Consider the following 25,148-nt stretch of genomic DNA (forward strand, 5'->3'; position numbering starts at 1 on the left):
GTTTGGCTTCAGTGTTGCAATCGTGATGACTGTTGAAGTGATGTGACGGTTGAAGCATATTGGCACGTGAGAGAGGGCTACGTCACACAGTCTGGCACACAAATACATTTTTTTCGCTAATTGGGTACAAATTTGGACCAGCACAGAACATTGACGTGATGTTTTTAAAACAATATGGTCAATTATGATGATTATTTTTTGCGTGTAAGCTTTGGTGCTTCTGGTAAAAAAAAAAAATAGGAAAAAAAATACGAGTGAATTTTTTTGCCAAGGAAAATGCATATTTATTTTGTTCATGTTGTAAGAATATGACATGACATTTGTAAATATTTTAACCAAAATTCCACAACAGCCATACAGAGTAACCAATGTGTTAGCAAATTACTTTCCACCACTTGACAAAGATGGTAATTTTTCTGAGCTGCCTTAATTGATAATGTACATTCAACTTGCAATATTCTGTAATTAGTATTTCAATTGTGAATGTATAAACGTGTTTTTCATTCTCATACTTACTCTGTGGTTAAAAAAAAAAATCAGAATTAGTCAAGTGTCTTAATACTGTGCTCGAGTATTTTGAGACAAATTTTGGGCCAGCATAGTAAAAAAAAACGTAATTAGAAACGATGTACATGTACAGTGATTTGAGCATAGTAAGTGATTCATATTACGTAGTATGGATTTTTGTGTTGAGCAATGAGGCTTGTTTGCTTCAATACCTTTATCTGTCCATAAACACATTTTATGAAATTTGCCAAACTTTCCAAGGCAGGACCCTCCTAAAAGAATCCGTGTGTTTTATAAACCTCGCTATATAAATAATGGGATTGAACGACCCGAAAATTATCACGCTTATTTTAACCCAACGTTATTTTAAATGTTAACTTTTTGCAGAAATGTTATACTATACTGTGGTGCTCTTTGAGTTTTCATGCGCTAACCTTCATCAGAAAATAATGGATTTCAAGTAAATTTCCCCTCCCCCCCCCTATATTCAACAATCTATCTTACTCATAACCAGGATATGAATGTATGGACTTTGTGGAATGAATGCATTTAATGATGCAGTGAATAATTTGTAAGTTGATGTAAGTTGTGTGTGACAAATTCCATCCAATTCTAAAAGAGATGCTCCTGTAATTAAAGTTTTCACATACAGCACAGGATATGACAAAACAAACACTGTCATTGTCTCTCCTTAACAGTGGCTGTCTATTTTTTTAAACTAAAACTATTAAAATTACACGTGCATTTGCATTCAATTATGCCGAGTTATTTCTCAAATGTTTAAATGGAAATCCAGTAAGTTGGTGACTCGGCCGCCCTGAATACTCTAGCTATCTTTACAATCGCTCATTTGTGTAAACTATACACTATTTTAACTAAACATTTAATTTGTATTTTAGCAGATAAGGCCCACTGAGCTACATAGCTCTTTCAGAAGCAACCTAGTGACAAGTTGCAACCCAATGAAGTGGCTTATCACGTGGACATTTCTAACATCTCAATACTCTAAACACATGATTCAAAATTTTGGGGGAAAAACCCCGAGGACTCAGAGAAAATTACACACGACCATGGGGAGAACATGCAAACACCAAAATATACAGGCGTTCGGGTCTGGATCCAACCGAGAACCTCTTGTAGACGAGGCGAGGTAGTTAACATGACGTTCGACATCTCGCTCCACATGCTGGGAGCTCGAAGTTCCTGAAGAAGCTTCCAGCATGCTGTGCGAAACATCGGACATCGTGCCTGTGCAACACGCGATATAGCCCGAAAGTCCATCCGAGGGCTATGTGAGCACAATCTCGAAAACCTGTGCTTAAATACGTTCAGAATTTCTGCCATAAATCGGCCGGTGATATTTTGGGTGTTTCATTATTGTCGAGACTTATTACCCGCCATTGGTACATTCTCCTGTCACATCCACGAAGTATCAGGTGTGGATGAGGCGAAGAACCAACTCTTGCATAATGTATATGCTATTCTGTGCTCGTGTCATGATGATGTGGGTCAAAAGCTCGCACAATCATGACTCTCCACAAGATCGTGTGAAGGTGCCTCAGTGCAAACTTGCCGTATACAGCCAAGTAATTTACAACAACAATGTGGTTGCAGTCAGTAAATATGTATTTTCTGAAATGTGATTAATTTTAATTGGCAGATTTTTGCTGCCTTTGCTTTCAAGAGAAAACATATATAACACGAACCTCAATGACTATTATCCGGTATTAAAATACATGTACAAAGACTTAACACGAATGTACATGGAGAATACATGATTTGATGCGTTCGTCAATGTCGCTTGAAACGTAAGAGCGGATATGTATCCGATACAAGTCTAAACGCTTTGTAACCATTATGCAGCCACTATCTCGAGAATGTTTAAAACGTGTGTGTTTTTTTTGTCTTCTCCTGCAGATGGTACTTTGGCGATATCAAGAGAGCAGATGCCGAAAAGTATCTGTTGGCAGACGTCAATACAACTGGCGCCTTCCTCATACGGCAGAGTGAGAGCAGGAAGACCGACTACTCACTTTCAGGTACCGACTCTTAGTTCTTTCGGTAAAGTCACGTAGGTAAAAAATGAAATTAAAATGAATAAAAAATAAAATAATAAAAATCACGACGTTTCGGAGGCAACACAAGTCTCCGTCATCAGGTGGGACCATCACAGCCAGACTTGTGTTGCCTCCGAAACGTCGTGATTTTTATTATTTTACTTTTATTAATTTTAATTTCATTTTTTACCTACGTGACTTTGCCGAAAGAATGAATCCTTGCAGTCACGAAAGCTTCAAATCTAGAATTTCAGGTACCTCTTCCTGTTCCTGTGTTCAAAGGCCTGCACCTGCCAGGTGCAAAGTGCCACACTTTAATTGAAATTTGTTATGAGCGTTTTTCTCCCACGTGTTTACCCTATTGTGCTATTGACGGTTACGTCACGGGGCGAAGGATCCATTTGGGCACTGGCGGAGCCAGTTGGGGGGGTGGGGTGGGGTGGCACGTGCCCCCCCAATGATCCAATCGAAATTAGAGATTTCGATCGGATCGGATCATTGGGGTTTATAGTAATAAATAGGCATTTTGTGACCCCACTGCCACTGTGTAGCGTATTATTACGTGCCAGGGACTCTATGAGATGATATGCCAATAGTCTGAGTCCATAATTGTCAATAAGTAACGACAAAGCAGTTATAAGTGACTCACAGAATTGTGCGCAGTTGCGTATACAGTACATGACTTCCCTGAAGGCATCAACACCTTCAGCGAGCATGATACCGATCACACACGGTCCGAATTCGACCCTCGATCGATGGCTGCGCTATCGCCGCAAACACATCGAATAAAAAGCAAGGGACAAGTCCTTACTTGCTAACAACTCCTCTATCATTTTTCATTGCTGGAGGGGTTGCCCCCCCTCTACCTGGAAATCCTGGCTCCGCCATTGCATTTCGGTCTCTCTAAGAGCGGCAGTGCAACTCTTCGAGCTACAGAACGGCCTATGAAAGTGGATGTAGTAGAACTACTCATAAAGATCCCTTGAAAGTGATCTTTGGCCCACATAGTAGGGGGCAGAACTTTTTCAGCTGCCCTGCGACAAGCGAGTATTGTCTGCTGAGTCACAGTCGTAGAAATACTTTTTTAAGCTGGAAATTAGCTAATCCGTAAGTGAGCAAAACCACACTCATGATTTTTAATTGACGGATTTTTCCCCCGGTGAATTAATTGGTGATTGGCTTTATAGACCATCGACTCGCGAGACTCGAAAACCACTTTTTTCTGTTCTATTAACGCAGGCGACTGACATCCGATTCGAACCGATGAGTGTGTCGGTGGTTGCCAACGTCACTGATGTCCAAGTCGCCTGCCCACCTCACAAGTGCCCAGTGGCTAATCCTCCGGCAACGACCAACGGGGAATTGATGAGATTTTGTAATGATCGCCGGCCGATGCTGTTGCTCCTTCTTTTGTTTGCGTACACACCCTCGTAGCGAGCTCCACAGTGCCCGTCTCAGGTGGCATTGATGTTTGTATTTGGTTACGTAGCAACCGTGAAACCAACTGCGTGCGGCGTGTTATAACACAAACACACACTACATTCATTGAATATACATTACAGCAGCAATGGGAACAGGTTTTGAGTACAGGCACCAGTCGCGGCTTTAGAGTCGTACGTTCACGATTTGTTGTATTGTGATACAATATTGTGATACAATACAACAAACCGGTATTATTACTATTAAGATCTTGATACTTTATTAACCACGAGCTTGTTTGCCCGTCCTAGGAGGGAAGCTGTAATATTTACAATTGTATCTTGCGTAAATGTAATGGCAGTTAATCTTGCACAAAACTACGCCATAAAACACCTTGCTGCATGTCACTGTAGCACTGTATATAACTGATCTTCAATTAGTTGAAATTCACTGCTCTGATACTTTATTCTCTTCTGCTTTCGGTCGCTGGGGTTGAAATGAATTGGAAATCGATACAATATCTGGAAAAATCACCGAGAAATGTCGATTTTACCATAATGTAGAAGCATAAATTATACACTTTAGTCTCAAGTGCTGAAGAAATAAATAAAGACACAAAATGCACTTTGTTGCTGCGTATAATTATTTATTAGATTCACTTTCAATAAAAAAACGTCAAACTTAAAGCGGATTTGCGGAATTTGTTTTATTTCCGCTCCACCTTCTGCGTGAGGATAAAAATCCACCTGCTCATGAATATTAATGATGGGGGGGGGGGGGTGCGGCATGTGGAGTGACGTCACGTGGCATGTTGAGTGACGTCACGTGGCATGTTGAGTGACGTCACGTGCGGGACACACAAACAGACATTTTTAGCTCATTACAGTAGTAATAAGTACATAAATAAAGCTGCAGTCGTGCGACTTGGTGCCACGTGGACGTGGACTTTGATTTAATCTTCTGGCTGAATCTCCCCGCTCCCCCCCCCGACAAAGAGTGTCTTAGCTTTATGGGCTTTTGCTTTTACTCGGGGGTTAATAAACTTGCGATTCCGCAAGGCGCTTTGAGATGCTGCTGGGGCATTTAAGTGGCCCAAGATTTGCAAACCATTTGATCGTGAATTGTGCTTTTTTGGCCGCATTCCCAAAAAAGTTGTGTGTATACACATATATGAAAGCACAGCATATCCAGCGTACCTTTGGATAAAAAAACGCAGGAACAATGCACAGCCTTTGTCTATCTACTGATGGATGGCCTCCTTGCTCTGTGTCGGTCGTGGGAGTTGTGAGACCATGCTTTAGCAGGTCAGTCGGTGCGGATTGGCGAGGGGGTTGAGGCAGGCCAGTACCAACTCGTGCATCACTTGCCCACCAATGTTAAGCGTGGCCAGGTATCGAACTCGTGTGATTGGGTTCATGGCACATGTGCTAACCGTGATGCCCATCGCTCCACCAGCGTGAAATACGGTGATGTGCGTACCGTACAATATCATGGCCACAAACCAAACATACGCGCAGTTTAATGGCAAATGTTACACTCGTGAAAGAAAGACGTCCTTTAATTTTTGTTTCTCATTATGGCTATTATACAATGGAAATAAAGACCTCTAGGAGTGGGCCAAGGTATAGTTCACAATATCCTTGTAAAACAAATCACTTGCCGACGCAAAAAAGACAAAGATGAAGGTCCCCCCTCTCGCCTCAACAGACTGTAGGGGCAAGTGCTGTTAGCGAACACCTATGAAGGCCGGCACGGCACACGAGGGGGTGGGTGGCCAATACAAGGCCCGGCCGCCTTTGTCTCTCCAGCGTTGATGTTTGCACACCACACCAGGAACTCATTTGAGGTTGAGTCGACCTAGGGGAGGCCCCGGACCAATTCAGATAATTGTCAGTGGTGTTGGCCGTGAGCGGGTTGCACTCCCCACTTGCTGAGACAAGGGTATGAACACAAGACACACCGCAGCCGAGCTAGATGGCCGGTCTCTCACCATACCACCTCGGTATCATTTTTAATCAGGCCTGTTCTGTGATTGTGTCTATTTTCAGTGCGCGACGGCGGTACCGTGAAGCATTACCGGATCCGGCAACTGGATGGGGAGGGTGGTTTCTTCATATCGAGACGGGTCACGTTCCAAAATCTGATTGAACTGGTGCAGTACTACAAATCGAACTCTGATGGGCTCTGCATGGCCTTACAAAAAGCTTGCGTGGTGGTGAGTTTTTTTTTTGGGTTCCTTCCTTTTCTGTGCTCCGTTCTCAGGTTCCCCGACAAGGGATTAACGCGTCGTGACAAACAAAGAAAAAACTTGGCCACGAGACAGGTGTTGCACGGAGCTCCGATTCCCCACAGAACACCACGTGATTCTGTGAGGCATCATTAAACAAACAATTTGGTGAAAGTGTTCATTTGGAAACATTTTTTTAATTAAATTCTTCTCAAGCCCCGTGGTTTGAAATACAGCCTCCAAATGTTATCCATTCGGCTTCTCTGCCTGAAAGCTCGCTTATTTTGCACATATTTTTAGTTGTTGTTTTCCTTTTAGCGAAGTATTATTGATGAATTTGACTGTTTTTGTGAGGCATTGTGGACATTTTCTGCCTGCAATAAATAAGACGGAAGTGACATTCACATGAGCAGACCCGTGTTTCTTTTGGAAAGCTGAACTTGATAATGAAAAGTAATGTATAGTAATAATGTGTTACAGTCTGCTATGACGTGTTTCAGAAAGATGGTTATGAATAAAAATTACCCAAAAAAATCGAACAACTGGAAAGTGTACGATAAGCAATGAGAGATACATGCTTGGAATTACACTGAGAGACGGACTGAGGAATGCATGGATTTAAACTACTAAACTTGACCAAACTTTTTATTTTTATTACGGAAGGCCCACTGAGCTATATAACTCTTTTTTAGAAGCGAACAATTCACAAGTGATAGCCAAACGAAGTAGCTTATCACGTGCAAATGTATAGTAGCAGCCAAATCCTCTAAACGCACGTCTCTAAATGTGGAGGGAAAAACTGGAGGATTTGGAGAAAAATGTACGAGACCACGCGGCGAACATGCAAACTCCAAATATACGGTCACCAGGGTTGGAGTCGGACCCACAACCTCCTGTATACCAGGCGAGGCAGTTAACATCTCAGTTGTGTGTGTGAGAACGTACATAAGTTAATAAGATCTTCAAAGCTATGAAGACAAAGTGGGTAGGACGCTTGGTGAGAATGGGTGACGGATAAGGCCAAGAAGAAATGGAACACTTCGTAGAGGAAACAACGATGAAATGGGTTCATGCAAAGGTGATGGATGGATTTGGTGCATGCAGAATTGTGAGATCTGGTGGTGGCTTTGTGGGAGGTCTTCATCCAGCAGTGAGTTCTTCATGGTGAATGGTGATGAAACCAATGTGTGCCAATGACCTGGTCAAAATATAACGTGTTGAAATTACCTTTCTCTTTAGTAAAATTATTCAGGAATAACTTTTTTTACAGTATTTACGAAGTACATCGTCGAGTTGAATTAAACGTTGCACGACCAATTAGTCGGGTAACAGCACGCATTCTTGCGCCCTTTTGTGATGGCAGATGGAAGTTCCCAACACGATGGGACTGTCCTACAACACGGTGGATAAGTGGGAGATCCCGCGGGCCTCGATCCAGCTGCAGAAACGGCTGGGGGCTGGCATGTTCGGCGAGGTTTGGCAAGGCCTCTGGAACAACAGCACCTTGGTGGCGGTGAAAACCCTCAAGCCAGGTCTGACGGTCGTCATTTGTGCACCAAATCACCAGCACGCAGCAATCACTGCGCCCCGGAAGGGGGCAAAACAATTTGTCGATCGATCGATAACACTGGTCAACACACGTTTTCTGGCATAAGGTATTCCAATGGGTTTAAGGTAATTTTGGGGTGCTGATTCCAAATCTGATCTCAGATTTGCTCTATCACATCTCATTTTTATACTATCGGCATACCCCATTTTCATTGATTTTACCCGAAATTAACTCTGTCACTTATGATTGCAAGTTGTAACAAATAACACTGGTCAACACACTTTTTCTGGCATAAGGTATTCTAACGGTTTTAAGGTAATTTTGGAGTGCTGATTTCAAATCTGGCATCAGTTTTTGTCTATCACATCAGGTTTTTGAGATATCAAATATTGCATTTTCAATAAAAACTGCTGAAGAAAAATATTAAATAAATGTGGATATCTACATAAAATTATTATAAACACACTATTCTAAAAATACAGCACCATATTTTAACACTAAAGCAGTCACTGACTCGCAACAACTTGCAATCATAAGTGACAGAGTTAATTTCGGGTAAAATCAATGAAAATGGGGTATGCCGATAGCATAAAAATGAGATGTGATAGAGCAAATCTGAGATCAGATTTGGAATCAGCACCCTGAAATTAAAACAGCTGCAAAAGTCCAGGCCAGAAATTTTTTTTTTTTGTTGACCAGTGTAATTCATTCATCGGCTCGTGGTACATGTGTCGAATTGCGTGCGTCTGCAAATGATGTGCAACCAATGCTCGTGCATGTGTGCGTGTTGAACTTATTTCACACCGCACGTAGCCAAACATGCAAATCGGAGGTTCGGGATATGCTAATGTACCGTGTAGAATAAAATAGTGCTACCAGATCGCACAAGCAAGAATAATCTGTGGGCATGGGAGGGTCGCACATTTCATTTTAAAGTGCACTCTCTCACTCTCTCTTCACATTTAAAAAAAAAAACAAAGTTTTAAAAAGGTAGCGAAATATGTTGAACGGTGTTGACTTGTATGCTGTACATGAATATAATCTCCTTCTACCTTCGCGAATATAAATTAACGATTCTATAACAATGGCACCTTCACTGTGATTACCACACACCACGCATCCTTTCTCTCGTTTTTATTACGTAAGATCGACAATGCCACCAACTTGGTACGCTTTAAAGAAATAACATTTTCACGGCGATGACGCCGTTAGAGGATTTGCAGTGATTTCGCAACAAAATTGAGTGACGTTCATTGTGCGGCTCATGGCTCGTATATCAATGAACGTGTTCGAACTGGCTTCGAACACTGGAGGTTTTGTTGAAGGCAGGTGGAACGTAACAGAAGAGATGCGCACTTTTTCGATTTAAAGTTTTCGTGACTGCAGGGATTCATCTTCTTGGTTCTTGCGGTAAAGTCACGTAGAATGGAAATAATAAAATAATAAAAACAAAACAAAATAAAATAATTCTCACGACGTTTCGGCCACAACGACAGACTCTGTCTTCTCGACAGACCTGTTCTTCACCTGAGGCCGGCTGCTTGCGTTGTGGCCGAAACGTCGTGAGAATTATTTAATTATGTTTTATTTGTATTATTTTATTATTTCCATTCTACGTGACTTTACCGAAAGAACCAAGAAAAAGATGCGCACGTGTTGCAATAGTGTGTATCCAATTATGCGATGTTGACTTTGGTTATGCCCCTGCTTCTTCTTGCACCCGCCACGCTGCTCAGGAACTATGAAAAAGGAGGAGTTCATCGGGGAGGCGCAGATCATGAAGCAGCTCCGCCATGCGAACCTCATCCAACTCTACGCCGTGTGCAGTCAAGAGGAGCCCGTCTACATCATCACCGAGCTCATGAAGCACGGCAGCTTGCTGGACTACCTGAGAGGTATAGACATCGACGCTGCTGATTTGGTTTGGTTTCGGCGATTCACACGTACAATGTTCAACTTGTACTAATCGATCTTTGCAGATTTTTTTTTGATGACTCCGTCTTGTTTTACCAATTTTATTCCATCGTGTCATGAGATCAAAAGAGCCGTCCGGAACTCTGGAAAAAGCGGTGCATCTCTCCCCGTTAGAGAACGGCCCCACGGAATTGGATTTCACCAAAAATTACTTCTGTGACCCCTTCTAGTGACCTTTGGTTCACACAATAGAGGGGCAGCGCTTTCCCATCCGCCCAACCACCAGGAGTAATGTTCATCACAATTGAATGCGATTTATTTGTGATACGCACTCGTTGGCGACCAAACAAACAGAGGCCATAGATTCGCTGCACTCGTGAATCCGCATCGGCCGTGGACAGCTGCCCAGAGATTCGAACCTAGGAATTTTTGCAGTGGCAGCTCAGTGCTCTGGCCTCTTACCCTCAATCTCGTGAAAATCCATGCATCTGTATGCCTGCACACACTCATTTGTGAAGTTATTTGTCAATACATTACCTATTTGTACGTTTCAAGGGTAGGCTGCTGACATTTGAAATGCTGTATTCTTCATTTATATTCAAGGTCACCAATTTCTTTGCTATTTTACATCCGTTTCATAATTATAACTGAATGGATTGATATATGAGTGGCATATTTTTTCTTCTGTAAGTTAGGCGCTAACTTTATACTGGTAGGAACCTCCTGGTTACACCAGCCCACAGGGGATTATTGTGTCCATCGTGCAGGGAGGGGCTGGGTGGGGAGGGCCTGGGTGGGGAGGGTGGGGCTGGGTGGGGAGGGGAGGGGCTGGGTGGGGAGGGGCTGGGTTGGGAGGGTGGGGAGGGGCTGGATGGGGAGGGTGCGGAGGGGCTGGGTGGGGAGGGTGGGGCTGGGTGGGGGGTGGGAGGGGTGGGGCTGGGTGGGGTGGGGCTGGGTGGGGTGGGGCTGGGTGGGGTGGGGCTGGGTGGGGTGTGGCTGGGTGGGGTGGGGCTGGGTGGTGCCCTTATAAAACTCAACGTTTAACCTACTCACGCCGGCTTGTGCCCGCCCTCACAGTCGGGCATATTTGCGGAATACACCACGTCGCCGTTGACCCTGGCCATTGACCGAGCAACCCAACGTTCCTACCAGCTCCCTCCGCAGGAATGTGTTGTTGGGGAGATAGCATAGGAGGATGTATGAGGGGATGAGTGGGGAGTGAGGTACTGGGCTGATGCAATGTCACATTTCTCGGTAAGACACAAGGCAGTTGTTCTGGAATGCATGGGACCTATCTCTCCCTGCTGTTAGGAGCTGCCTTTGTTTGGCTGTTACACACCGACTCTTAATTATCCTAAACATGGTCCGGTGTGACTTGGGTAACGACGAACCTGCTTGCGCTTTTTGTTGACCTTATTATTGTTATGAATATGAATAATGTGTCCGTGTCTTAGTGCCATACATGCCCTGGTTTCCTGCATGATGCAACTCACGCTGATTGGTTCCTGCGCTCCACGAGTATGTAGCCTACCGTGCTAATTGAAGGTACAGGGAAGGACAACAAACTAAATGCTAAAAGCAGTTCAAAATAAATGAGTTTTTTCAATCTAGATTTAAAAGAGCGCAACTCCATTGGCTTCAATATATCGGAAGGAAGAGCTTTCCAGACGGCCGAAGCGCTTCTGAAAGCGCCACGCGATGTGGTGACCGTCTTTGTTCGATAGCCAGCCGAAAGCCGCTGTGCGGATGACTGGAGTTGTTCGCGTGATGATGGTTTATGCTCCTTGGCGAGAGTTTGTGGCACTGGTAACGCGCCACTTTACCCTCGTACAAATTTGTGTAAAAATGTAAATGTTTTACATCGTTAAAGTCTACGTGCTAGTGATTCCAATTTCCATATGTCACAAAAGGGGGTGAAGGTCTTTGTCTTGATCTTGATCGAAACCTCATATTTGTTGACAATGCTTGGTTGTACACTATGGGAACCTCATTTGCCAGTAAAAATATGATAATTGTTTTTTTACCCTTCTATCTGGCAACAAAACTGACACCTTTTTACAAGGAGTCATGTTTGCATAGACTGCAATACCTGCAGTCATAATACAAACAAAAGAACATAACTCTGATAATGTGCACTGTCCTTGCGGTCTATGCAAACATGACTCCTTGTAAAAAGGTGTCAGTTTTGTTGCCAGATAGAAGGGTAAAAAACCAATTATCATATTTTTACTGGCAAATGAGGTTCCCATAGTGTAGATGCTTGCCCCGAGCTCTCATACTCTGATGGTGCATTGTCTTTGAGTTGTGCGCCTTTTGGCGTCATCTGGTCCAACCCATGTGAGACTAGGCTCTAAGGAAAGCTGTCTCGTGTGTGGACCAATCAACTTCAAGGACAGTGCATACATTATCAGAGTTATGTTCTTTTGTTTGTATTATGACTGCAGGTATTGCGGTCTATGCAAACATGACTTCTTGTAAAAAGGTGTCAGTTTTGTTGCCAGATAGAAGGGTAAAAAAACAATTATCAATGCTTGGGTGAAGGAGATCGAGATATCTGTAGATTGTAAAAAGAGAAATAAATAAAGATGTTTAGTTTGTGATTCATTGTAATTGTACATATTAGTGGGGTGGGCGGGGGGTGGTTACTGTAAAAGTTCCCTGCAAGTCAATTTTAGTTTTAAAGGACCGTATATAAAGCGGCTGTCGTCTGCGCTCCTTCACTGGAGGAGTAGCAACACTCCACCAACTTTCTCCTGCAGGCCTCTCGTGGTTGGCAGACCTCGACATTGGCATTTAGCTCCTGGGCATCTTGCGAAACGCAAGATATGACATGGAACGAGTGTGTCACGTTTCAAGTTTCGCCCCGGAATGTCATTAATTGCACCTAGGCTACAGCTTACCTTGGATAAAACACTGAATCATAGATAAAATACACTAGTTACAAAGCCACAGAAATTATAGATTTATCAAAGAAATTGCAAAAGTTAAATGATTTTCGTCATCGCAAAAAACTCCCAAGACAAGGCACGTTTAGCGTTTACTAAATTGAGCTTCAGTATATCATGTTTAACAAGATATACAAGTTTGGCATACTGTATTATGCCTTTCTTGAACCTCAAAACAAATATTTATGTTTACAGTTCTTGTGAAGCTGGCTTTTATAGAAAACAAAAATGACAACTGTCATCTGGTTGTTATCATAGCTCTCCCATTGTAAACCCGAGATGGTTGATATTCCTGCATTTGATGTTTATAGCCATCTTTTTTCCAATCCAGATTTTGTAGAACCTCATAACATCGCGAAAATAAACCTCCATGGCTTGGATCCTCATCACAGTTACCTTCATGCAATATTAGTTTAACTGTCCCATTCTTGTAAATAGTTTAAATTGTCTCTATTTTTGTGGGCTGTTGTTTGTGGAATCGTGGATGACCGCATCAATTTCCACTGAGTCACGTGGCTTCTCATAGCCTATAATGGCCAAGCACAGTGGAATTTGATATTCGTCAGTGTGTCCCCTGAATGTGACTGATTGGATGTTGTTTGTAGTGGAATAAGAGAACATTCTTCAAGTCTGGCCTGTTAATGTTTTTGGTCGGTATACGTGCAGTAAGATATACATGGGTCTGTTATTTTTCAAGTTAGTATTGTCACCCTCTTTGATTAGCAGAGAACAATGGGAATGAAATACACGGAAATGTAAGAACGTAATAAAGAAAGCTGCAAAGTTGGGCTCAAGATAAGTATATATGTAGGCAAAAACAAAAAAGGCATTCACAACAAGTTCACTTCACAAATGAAGATCTTTGTTGGACGGACAGAACTGGAAAACACATCGGAGTATTTACCAAAGTCGAATAATGAAAGTGCGATGAAGACACGAGTGATTTAGGGGTTTAAGTACTTTTGGATAATGAAAAGTAACGTAGAAATGTGCCTAAAGGAGAGAGATTTAAATCCTTGTATATCGCCTGCTATGACATGCATCAGCAACATGGAAACTGACAAAGAAAATGGAACAAACGTTGAAAAGTGTATGAAAAAACATGGAGAGATACATGCGTATAAGAGCCAGATGTATCATATTGACATTCATTCAGCAGTGGATCGATCATAGCTGCTGATGATTATGATGATTTTTCGTCTATTTACAAACTAAACAATTGCACGTGTTGCATGTAGTTTTCATGAAGAAAAAGCTTCTCCAGGATAAATAAAGGTTCCGATTCTGTAAAAAAAAAGAACAATTGCCTTCATATATTTTTTACAGTACCAATGTCGTTTCTAAACCATCCCCAAGGCTATTGTCTTCTGACCACACACTAGCTATAACTGGGTAGATAATAGCCAATTAGCAGGTCACTTGGAATGTGATCAATTATGGGTACTGCCCAACTTTTCCCAAGACATTTGGCGAGCGTGGAAGACTAGACCAAATTACCCCTAGATGCCCTCTCTAGTGCTCCGTCTAGTGGTGGCCTTTCTGAACGCATTGGTGTGAGCAAATCATTTCAGGAACGTCTTGACTGTGTCATTCATTATCGGTCCCATCAAGTTGTTTTAAGTCCTCCCAAGCATTCAACGAATGCAATGATTCTCTTGCCTCTCAATTTTAACACTCGAAGCAAGGCCGCTCTTCTTCCCCGCGACGATCAACCGTGTGAATCTGCTCCTACTCCTGTGTCCAGGACCCCTGGGGAATCAACTCAAGGCACCGGAACTGGTGGACATGGCTCGCCAGGTCGCCGCTGGCATGGCCTATCTGGAGAGCCAGAACTACATCCACAGAGACCTGGCTGCGCGAAACATCCTTGTTGGGGAAGGCAAAGTGTGCAAGGTGGCCGATTTTGGGCTCGCCCGGATTATCAAGGTATGCGTTGCAAGCAAGCAATCTCTCTCTCTCTGCAGCTCGCCAGTATTGATGTGCTTTGGGTCGTTACTGGGCGTTGTTCAGAATGATGTCGGACATTTTGCTCCGTGTGCCGGGAGGGTCGTCATCGTTGGCGAGATGTTAACTACCTCACCTGGTATACAGGATGTCGTGGGTTTGATCCCGACCATGACGCTTGTATATTTTGGAGTTTGTGGGTCTCTCTTCTTGTGGTTCCGTGGATTTTTCTCCGGGTCCCCCGTTTCCCCCCCCTCTACACTTAGAAACGTGCGTTTCGAGTATTTTACTGCGATAAATTTCCACATGACAAGCCACTTCGTTGAGCTATCATTTGTGGCCAGGTCACTGCGAAAAAAGGGCTACGTAATCTCAGTGGGCCTTACCTGGTAAAATAAAAAATAGCTTAGTTTAATAGTTACTGAAGAATCTCTCGGCATGCGGAACCCAAAAACACCTTAGAGGGCTGTACAACACAACCGTGAAAAGCCTACGCAGTAGACTTTATCTCTCTCCCGTATCCTGAAGCATCAATTTTGATGCAAACGCTCCAACACTGCCACTTGTTCATGCCGTTAACAATGATTCCTCTTCTCGCATTGGTCCTATTTCTCCTTCATTTTGGAGGGGTCTACCCTTCGGCTTCGTGTCTTCCTGTTTACACTGCAAGAGCCCCCTCGGTATTTTGTCGTCAATCGTTGTCAATGGTCTTCTGACATCCAACCAATCCCTATATTTCTATTCTCGTGGTGCATATCAATACGGCTGGTTAGTATTACTATTACTCCGATAACATGGTCCAAACTTGAAGATGTACACTGCAACTTAATTGGGGGGGAAAGCCCCCACATAGCAACGTTGCCCCCTACTGGCAGACTAATTGGCAGGCCCGTGCTGCTTACACTTAGTGCCCCACGTAGGGACAGCTGCCACTGGAGTCCCCTTGGCTAGACGGCAGCGGGGCATTGAAATAGTTGATATAAGGCGTGATGTAAGGAGCTTTGATTTTCTGAGCCATTCAAGCATCCTCTAAATGAAAGTCGTCATTGTCAATGTCCAAGAGGTGTCATCATTGTAAACCTAATTTCAAACGTTGTTTAGTAATGTACAGTAGTCTATGAAATATATTCATATAGCATAAACTTGTTGGAAAAAAAGATATGCTTTTTATACGATTACCGTTATATAGGTACTTTATATAAATAGTAACTTGGACCGATGTAATTACGACATTTTTTTTATATAATATTTAGTGGGGCTTTTTCTTTTTAAAACTCGTAGTCATAAAACCACTCTGCAAAGTCCGCCCAAAAAAAATCCATGCTGTATAAATTAACATTTGCGGATTTGATTGGCAGCGTGTTCTGTGTGACGATGCGAGTCGCTGCAGGTTGTGTACGCCTGAAACACATGGCGCGTTCCTCGGAATGCAACTTTTGTTTTCCAGGAAGACGAATACGAGGGGAAGGCCGGGGCCAAGGTGCCAATCAAGTGGACTGCCCCTGAAGCTGTGAATTATCACCGTTTCTCCGTCAAATCCGACGTCTGGTCCTTCGGCATCCTCCTTTATGAGCTCATCACGTACGGCAGGATGCCTTACCCTGGTTAGTAGCTGCTCACTTCGTTAATGCTACAATGGAGTGCGTTCTGGGACCTCCCTTTCCAGTAGCAAAATAAAAGAATAGGTTTTACCCTTTCTAGCAATAAAACAGGTGTTAAGATATTCTTGGTTCTTTCGGTAAAGTCACGTAGACGGGAAATAATAAAATAATACAAAATCCACAGCAAATTTTCTTGCTGTGGATTTCACACCTGATGATGATTTGCTTGTGTTGCAGTCGAAACGTCGTGAGAATTTTTATTGTTTTATATTTTTATTATTTGATTATTTCCTTGCAGTCACGAAAGCTTTAAATAAAAATTTAGGTGTTAAAACACCAAATAGAAACCTTTTGCAAGAAATCATGCCTGCATTCACCACGTATAATTGTGGTCAATATGCAAACAAGAAAACATTCTCTGGTAGTATAGAACAGCATGTATATGCATTCACTACCAGAGCGTATTTTTTTATTATTATTTTACAATGGAGTGCATTGCTCACATCCTGGTGGTGAGATGTTAACTACCTCACCTGGTATGCAGCAGGTCGTGGGTTCGATCCCGACCTTGACGCCTGCTGTATATTTGGAGTTTTTTTGCATGTTGTCTCCATGGTCGTGTGGATTTTTATCCGGGTCCTCTGGTTTTTGTCTCCACTTAGAATCGGCGTATTTGGCTGCTATCAATTTCCACGTGATAAGCCACTTCGTTGAGCTCCCATTTGTGGCCAGGTCACTTCTGAATAAGAGCCATATAGCTTGGTGGGCCTTACGTTGTAAAATAAAAATTGTTTATAGTTTAATTTAGTTTGTTTAGTTTCAATGTGCCCAAACACGTGTTTACTGACACACGCAATGAAAATGTACCACAGTCACAACAGGTATTCATTTATTTTTACGTTTCAATCACATTTCATTTTCTCAGTACTCAAAAATTATACCTGCCAAGTTAATTTAGCAGTGTTAGTTACTGTTGCCCCAGATCTATGTTTTACATTTGGCAATGATTGCATTTATTTTTGTCCGCTGAGCATAATTATAATACCATTTTAATTCAATTCAAATGATCACATGTGTAATATGTAACGAAATAAATGCCTGGCATGTGTGCACGATAATGGCATGCGATGTGATGGAAAATTAATATAAAAATATTTCTCAGAGTTTCCCATTGTCGCTCAGAGCACTGAGTTGGCACCACTGAGGTCCCCAGGTTCAACTTCAGGCCTGTGATTAAACTGGTTCCTCAAGTGTAGTGAGTTTATGGCCTCAGCCTGGCCACAAATGACTGCACACACACAAAAACACCTTGACATTAACTTTGGCTTGTCCACAAAGTTTAAGAATGAATATAATAAAATTTAATTTTTAGACACATTGTTTGATTGTCATGCCACGAATCTTAAATCTCAAATGAAGAGCGAGTGCGAGGTGCTGTCCCCTCTATCTACTGCGTGTCGCAACAGAGGTCGCTTGGAGGGATCTCAGACGTGGCTTTGTGATATCCGCTTCCATGAAGGTTGATCATGCAGGATAATTCGTCTTAGTGGCACAATCAGGGCGGGAAAAAAAAAAGAATTGGGAGGAAATTACTGTTTAAAGAGTTTACCATTGTATAAAAAAAGTATTAATGAAACAGTATAATTATTGATGGTTTTGGAAACATTTCCAGCCTAAATAAATATGTATACAGTACTTGGGCCAACATGATCCCATACCATTAGTATGTGATGTTGGCGTGGTCTCTTAAACTACAGGTTAATAATTAAAATTATGTATTTTAAAATGAAAATCCTTTATTTGATCCAGTTAATAATCCATGGAGATGAGGTGCAGGATATGTGCAGTACATTTATTTAGAGATTATATCAGTGTCCGAAAGCATGCTTTAACCAGTTAAACCACATTAGGGTGTGTGATTAAGATACAGTTATTTTATTTGGTTAGTACTGATTAGATTCCATTTGGAATTTTCCCACGACCTGCAAGAGCCCTAACCTATATGCGTGATCTTTTGGGGCTAAAGTCTAACCCTGCCAGTCGTCTAGGCAACCTCGGTGTTATGAAAAGGCTGCCCATATGTTCATCACACACTTGCCAGCGTTAGTATCAATCACATCGCTCACATGTGCCGATGCCTTTTCTTGTTGTTGTCGGTGTAAAATGTCACGTGACGATGAATGTTATGCTCGCGCGTTGTAAAGCGTTGGCTTATTCACCATGACCAATTAACCACCCACACTCAGTGCGGTGCATGCGTGCACAGTTTAGCTGTCATTTCCCAAAGGTGTTCACATATCCGACCTTTTCACACATACCTGAGTTGGTTTGCGACGTTGTGCATTCTCTCTGTAACCGAGGGTTGCCGCTGTTTCCTAGAAACAAACTTTGAATTGTTTCTCTCTCAAAACCGGGCAGTGGACTGGAATGCATTCGGATAGAATACCGGTACTAGGTCTCGGTATGAATCGATTCTTGCCATTGGAGCACAGATGTCAATCCGTGGACTGCCTGGTTAAAACCTAGACATGTGGCAACTCTAATGTATCCAGTTCAGATCATTGAGCTCTTTCAAGAGGCTTCTTCTTGGAATGTTTAAATCCTTGGGGTTGTATCATAGCCACAACGATGAATGCAGCTGTTTATTTATATTTTGGCTTTGAACTCACCCTCTATGGCCTCATTAATGATTTGAGCATTATATTTATATTTACTGCATAGTGTAGCATTACATTGTATATTTGACTCCCTGGAGAATTGGTACAGACAGCGAGAAATTCACCTCCGTGGGTCGCAATTGGTTTGGTTTGCCGCCGCGTTATGAGTGGGTGGGGGTGGGAGGGGTGGGGCTGGGTGGGGAGGGAGGGGCTGGTCACCCCGTGGTGCCCTTATAAAACTCAACGTTTAACCTACTCACGCCGGCTTGTGCCCGCCCTCACAGTCGGCCATATTTGCGGAATACACCACGCCGCCGTTGACCCTGGCCATTGACCGAGCAACCCAACGTTCCTACCAGCTCCCTCCGCAGGAATGTGTTAATGTTGTCGTCATGTGATGATTTTATTTTATGTTTTATTTTATTTTTAGAAATGAACAACATGGAGGTGATGAAACAGCTGGAGCGGGGCTACCGGATGCCGCAGCCAGAGAATTGCCCGCCGCTCTTTTACTCCATCATGTTGGAGTGCTGGAACAAGAAGGAAGAGGAGCGACCAACGTTCGAGACCTTGCAGTGGAGGCTCGATTACTTTGACTCGGACCCGAACAACTACACAGATGCACAAGCCTTTGTCCGTTAGGAGGTTGGGAAGGGGGCGATATGGGTGATCGAGGTATGTGTGACATATGGAAGAGTGGGGTTGGCACTCGCATTGCGGATGTGAAAGATGTCGTAATAACGGGAAATGTTATTGCCATATCGTTGAATAAAAACAGTACATGCAATCATTTGTATATAAAATACGGTAATCGTGTTGTGGTGAAATGTGACCTCTGATATTAACACAAGAATATAGCGGTATGATATTAATGTACAGATTTTAGGAATCTCACACTACTACAGTCATTGGATATAATAGTGAATCTGAGGTGTCTTCATAAACAAAAAACTATATTTTGTATTCTAGATTTGAAGCTTTCGTGACTGCAAGGATTCATATTCTTAGGTTTTTTTTGGTAAAGTCACGTAGGTAAAAAATTTAAATGAATAAAAGTAAAATAATTTATTTTACTTTTATTAATTTTAATTTTTTATTTTACTTTTATTAATTACAATTTTTTACCTACGTGTCTTTACTGAAAAAACCTAAGAATATATATTTTGTATCTCTCTTTGCAAGTCTAATTCCACACACACACACCTATTTCTACACTTTTCTGTCGCATTATAATAAACCAACGCGTAAGCATAAACATTGTCACTCGGTATGCGGTGGCATTGTACAATTCACCAACACCCGTTTCCCACGTGGAACACGTGAGTGTGTTGCAACTTAACTGCTTGGCCAGATTGCAAATATTTCCGTGCAATTATAAATCACATTCATCCTAAAAACGTCAACCAATGCTAACTTTATATGATGTCAATTAAGTATAAAGCCATAAACAACGTAATAACTGAATCAAGTGCTTAACAAGTAGGGTTTCACGACCAATATTATCCATAAAATAGAGGTTTTGGGGTGAGATGGCTTAAATATAAATGCGTCGTTAAACCCGCCACCAGCTGACACGGCCAATTAATAAGGTTTTTCATGTAAACAAAACATGAAAATTCGTTACCAGTACAGCACCACCGGTGTGTTGGAGACTAAACCCACAGTTACTCGAATTGTAAATGTTGCAAAACGCGACACGTTTACATTTACGTGATCGAACCCAAAAATCTCTTGTGCATTACGAATCAAGTGTGTACATTGCCATTGCAATTACAATACAGTTGCAGGCAGGAAAGAGTCGGGTGTTCGTTCCAAGGTCACGCTGTTAGTCTATGACGGACGCTCGAGTCAAAAGCAGCCCTATTTTTCTCGCGGTACATCGGTGGGCACATGTCCATGGGGACATGAAAATGGTCAGATGTGGAGCGGCCTCGGATGAATCCTGGCCACATTTCTCAGTTTTCCTGCGGGATGTGCAGCACAAGCTGCATGGCCATTCCCCAAGCTCTTTCCGCCCGTGCAATAGATGTCTCTCGTTGAAATCTCCACGAAATGTGTACAGCGTCCTCCGACGCGGTCACGTTTTGGACACTTGCAATGTGTCGTGTGATGTGCAAGCTGTCGCACAGTCACCTGTTTCTTTTTTAAATCCTTTATATTAAGTTCACTTGCTTGCGTGCTTGCTTACGACCGTGCAAATCTTTCGGTCGTTTTTTAACCCACTTCCCGTGATCCAATCGAGCTGACATTTTGCACACAGACTCGTTTTGCCAGACAATTAATGTTCGTGAAAAAAAATTCCCAAAATGTTACACTTTTTAGGCAAAATTTTTTTTGTTTTACATATATTCGAATAGAACTCATTCATCACTTTGGCTGAACGTCATAGTATAAGAGCCCAGAGCGTAACCCCTCCACAGGTCGTGGCGGAGTAGCGCAGTTGGTAGCGCCCTCGCTTCCCATGCCAAAGGTTGCGGGATCGATCCCCGCGTCCTCCACAGGCGAATATATTTTTAAATCCTTTATATTAAGTTCGCTGCCACGCATATAAAGGATTTATAGTGAAAAACTTTGTTTTTACGGGTTATACTTATTATTTATTTATATATGGGGAGTGTAAGCAAGGTTCAAAGGTTCCAGTTGGGTTTGTTGTTTAACCGGGCGAGAGCTCAAGAGACCAAGGAGATAGCCTCGTTTGCAAGGAGTGACCTCGGTTACCAAATTGACGAAAGCAAAACAGCGCAGCAACGATACTAGACGTTGAAACAACAAAAGAAACGCCATATCGGCACGAGCGTTATGAAAAAAATGTTGTGAACCTAAACGAATGTTAAAATATTAACGTCCCCCCCCCTTCATCGCAAATCAGCAAAAGGGTAGGATAATTTACAAGACCGTGTCTTCACCCAACCTTGATAATTTAACACGTATCCTAACCTGTATTATAACTTGAATCATAGTTGACAACTTGGAGGAGGTTCTTGGTGTACATTCATGTTGGTGATAGGGAAAGAGGAGTGGGGCATGAAACAACCCATGTTCCCGGGTACTTTGCTGAAACTTGACTTGAAATCAAACAGAGGAGTAGTAAATGATTTGCCAAATATGGCAACGTTTGATGCACACACAAATAGGTTGCCATAACACGTTTTTGAAAAAGCCACGGATCTTACAAAATAACTTTTGGTTGTACTTTCGTTTTCTTGCATGGGCTAGTAAACAATATGAAAAGTTAAATTAAGCACTTTGCAATTCAATGTGTGCCAAATGTGGGACTGTTATACATATTAAAACGCACGTAGTAATGTTGCCAATTTGGAGTGTGTTTAATAACTAGTGGTTAGAGAGAAACAGGATGCAAATGTGTAGCAGCCTATCTTGATCCTGATTTTCTTACAATATAAATTGTAATCAATGTTAATATGAGCATCGGTTTTTGTACATTTTGATGGAACCTCTTCCTGGTTCGTAAGCAAAAAAATGTTTCCAGCAAAAAATACAACTGTTTTTTTTTTCAGACAAAGAGTTGCATGCTCCATAATTCTCAGTGTTTTAAAGTATTTTTTTTTCTTCATATAATACCCAAGTGCACAACACCTTTCAACAATGTATAGTCGATCACTCGTTTTTGTTTAACTGAGCCAATTTATATAACATTGTACGATATGATATACTACGACTATGGTGTAACGGGTTCGCACACTCGCCCGGGCGTTGCAGTTGAAACAAACAATTCAGAACTTTTCTTAAATCCTCCACACTTCTTGTCCACCCCAGCAGTCGAGTATACATCGGTCACACCAGGGTTGATTGGAGGATCATATGCGGCGAGGTAAAGCGTGGGCACTCACACCTCGTGTGGTGTGTAAACTTCGCCACTCGGGAGAAATAAGACGGCCAAGCGTGGTGGTGCTGGCCACCCATCGCCTCTGCGCGTCGTAGCGGCCTTCGTAGGTGCTCGCTGACAGCACTTGCTCCTACAGTCTGTTAAGGCTACACGGGGGTGGGGGGTCTTTGTGGTTTGTACTTCTAACCTCCTGTTCCCAAGACGGCTGGCCACCGTGGGAGCTACTCCTAGTGGAGCCCCCTTTTGTCATGTGAGCAAGGAATTGCAGGGCTGCACCTTTATATTTTACCTTTACCCCGTGATTTAGTGTCGGTGCAACAAGCTACTGGGCTGCATGCATACACTTTGTTTAAAAGGGTAGTCCATTGACTGAAAGAAAAAAATCAAAGCATGTGTACAGCATCGTCCGTAAACTTAACATGTTGTTTTCCACAGGGTTGAACAATGCCTAGTAAAACCATTCCAGAAAGTAGTATGAACATTTGACGGATTTGGCAGATACAATTTCATCCCAACTTCAAAACACTGTACTTTATACATTAATAAATACGTACTTATTTTTGCATACTGTATCGAGAGAAAGATGGGGGGGAGTGGTGCTGCAGTGACTATTACACTGCAATGAAGCAGGTCACCTGAGTTGGATTCCCAGCCATGGCTATAGTCTGGCAGGTGTTCTCTCTGATCAACTCCGGTGCCTGCCCCCTTCACCAAACCCTCCTGACCGCCATCGTCAGTTGACTTCCCCTCTTGACCGACATGACATGGAGAGGTCCTTATGCAGTGGTCGATTAACAGACGTATTGTTGTTATCTTATTCTATACAATACTAAGTTTAGGTTACTTGCATTCAGAGAGACAACCCGGTTCTGTAGCAGATTCTATTCGTGGGCTGCCTCTATGTCAAAGCTTTACCAACAAGTTAATTTAACACAATGCCCTTGAAATAATGTTTGCTTAATTTTAGCAAAGTACTGTGATTTTTTTTTTATTGTTGCCATGTTATTCAAGAAAAAATATTTGCTGCCAGCTATGTTGTGCACTACAATAACTGTACATGTTAACCTGGTTATTTTGTTTTATATTCGCCAGTAACTGTGTAGTTCACAACTTGATTGACTTGTGAGTAAGAGTGTAACTCTGTCATTCTGCTTCAGGGTTTGAAACCAAAAGTGTACTTGTTGAGATCAGTTACCAAAACCACAGTTCTACATGATCATGACTAGGGTCAAACAAATTCCGGGATTCAATCACGTGTTTCGTTATCAATCCGGTTTATAAATGTGTATATGGAAGAGCGTTTACAATTAAACGTTTACGTGTTTTATAGATAATTTAACTCGTGTAGGTCAGGTGTGAAAAAAATACGTATAAAGTAGTATTCTTTAAATTGTTTTTGTAAAATATGAAAAAAGAAAATTGATTTAGGCTATTGCGTGCTATGCCAATGATTGGTAGATGTTAACACTAATCATGACAGCAGAGGATACTGGCCTCAATACACTGCAGTAAATTGAAACCGACCTTTGGAAACCATCCGAAAAAAAGATTGTACATCCGTTTTTGGATTATTATTTTTTGCAAAAGCAGAAGCACTCATGGTTGTTAAATGGAATAGTAAATTGGAAACGGATATTAAGTTGAGTCAATTGTAACTTCTAAAACTGAAATATGTAGACGGTACAGTCGTACTAAATAATTCTCAAAGGTGTAATGATATGAAGAGAAGCTCATGTTGGTTACGGGTCATTTAGACCTGTTGGAGCCCTTTATCTCGCCAGAATTAATATAAAGATTCATAAATCATGTCATCCACATGGCATTAAATGTCCCTCCAATATAAATGTACTTTTAATGGTTGGGTGAGTTGGAATACTGTAATGCAGTACAATAACTTTGTAACTATTCACATGTTTCCCATGTATTCAATATGTTTATCACTTCTGAATTACCTGGTTACCGAAATCTTTAAAGGTTTTACTGTTATTTAACGGGGAATCGATGCAATATTTAACGTCGTGTGATTCAAGCAAATAAACATTATGATAAAGTTATTTTAATGAATTATCGACTGTTTATTAATAGCATTACCACATTGAGGACTCTGATTACTGTACAGTAAATGGCAAACTTGGGGGCCAAGTACAATTGTAAGCATGCAATGTGTGATGTCATTATAATTGTTGTGTTATAACTGACCCCAGGTTTGGTTTAGACTCAAGCCCTCAAACCACTTATTTTAGGGCAAGTTTTTAAAATGATTGCAACGTAATCATTTTCCCATTTTACTCACAAACCGCATATTGATGCTTTTTGACGTTTTAAAATCTCAAAATGGTTTCTAGGCAGTTTCGAGGTTTCCATTAAGAGTTCTATAATGAATATCCAACAAGATAGGGGAGGCGTGCGGGGCACACAATTATAACAGGTTTATGTAATGTATGATCAGTTACCCACATGTTTAGTAACAGCGTCAAGAGT

The 25,148-nt window shown here is 42.0% G+C and overlaps 1 protein-coding gene across 1 annotated transcript in view; it reads left to right on the plus strand.

The window, feature by feature from the left end:
* The window catches only part of LOC144935869 (tyrosine-protein kinase Src42A-like), a 34,016-nt gene extending 9,325 nt beyond the window's left edge, over window positions 1-24,691 (plus strand). The window contains exons 2-8 of the mRNA XM_078862701.1: window positions 2,425-2,546; window positions 6,032-6,198; window positions 7,574-7,742; window positions 9,496-9,654; window positions 14,363-14,544; window positions 16,010-16,166; window positions 19,251-24,691. Coding sequence (XP_078718827.1) covers window positions 2,425-2,546; window positions 6,032-6,198; window positions 7,574-7,742; window positions 9,496-9,654; window positions 14,363-14,544; window positions 16,010-16,166; window positions 19,251-19,462 — 1,168 coding nt within the window. The 3' untranslated portion in view covers window positions 19,463-24,691. The remainder of the gene's footprint in view (window positions 1-2,424; window positions 2,547-6,031; window positions 6,199-7,573; window positions 7,743-9,495; window positions 9,655-14,362; window positions 14,545-16,009; window positions 16,167-19,250) is intronic.
* Window positions 24,692-25,148: the final 457 nt, after the last annotated feature.

The sequence above is a fragment of the Lampetra fluviatilis genome, chromosome 14 (assembly GCF_964198595.1).
Source record: "Lampetra fluviatilis chromosome 14, kcLamFluv1.1, whole genome shotgun sequence".
Classification (NCBI taxonomy): domain Eukaryota; kingdom Metazoa; phylum Chordata; class Hyperoartia; order Petromyzontiformes; family Petromyzontidae; genus Lampetra; species Lampetra fluviatilis.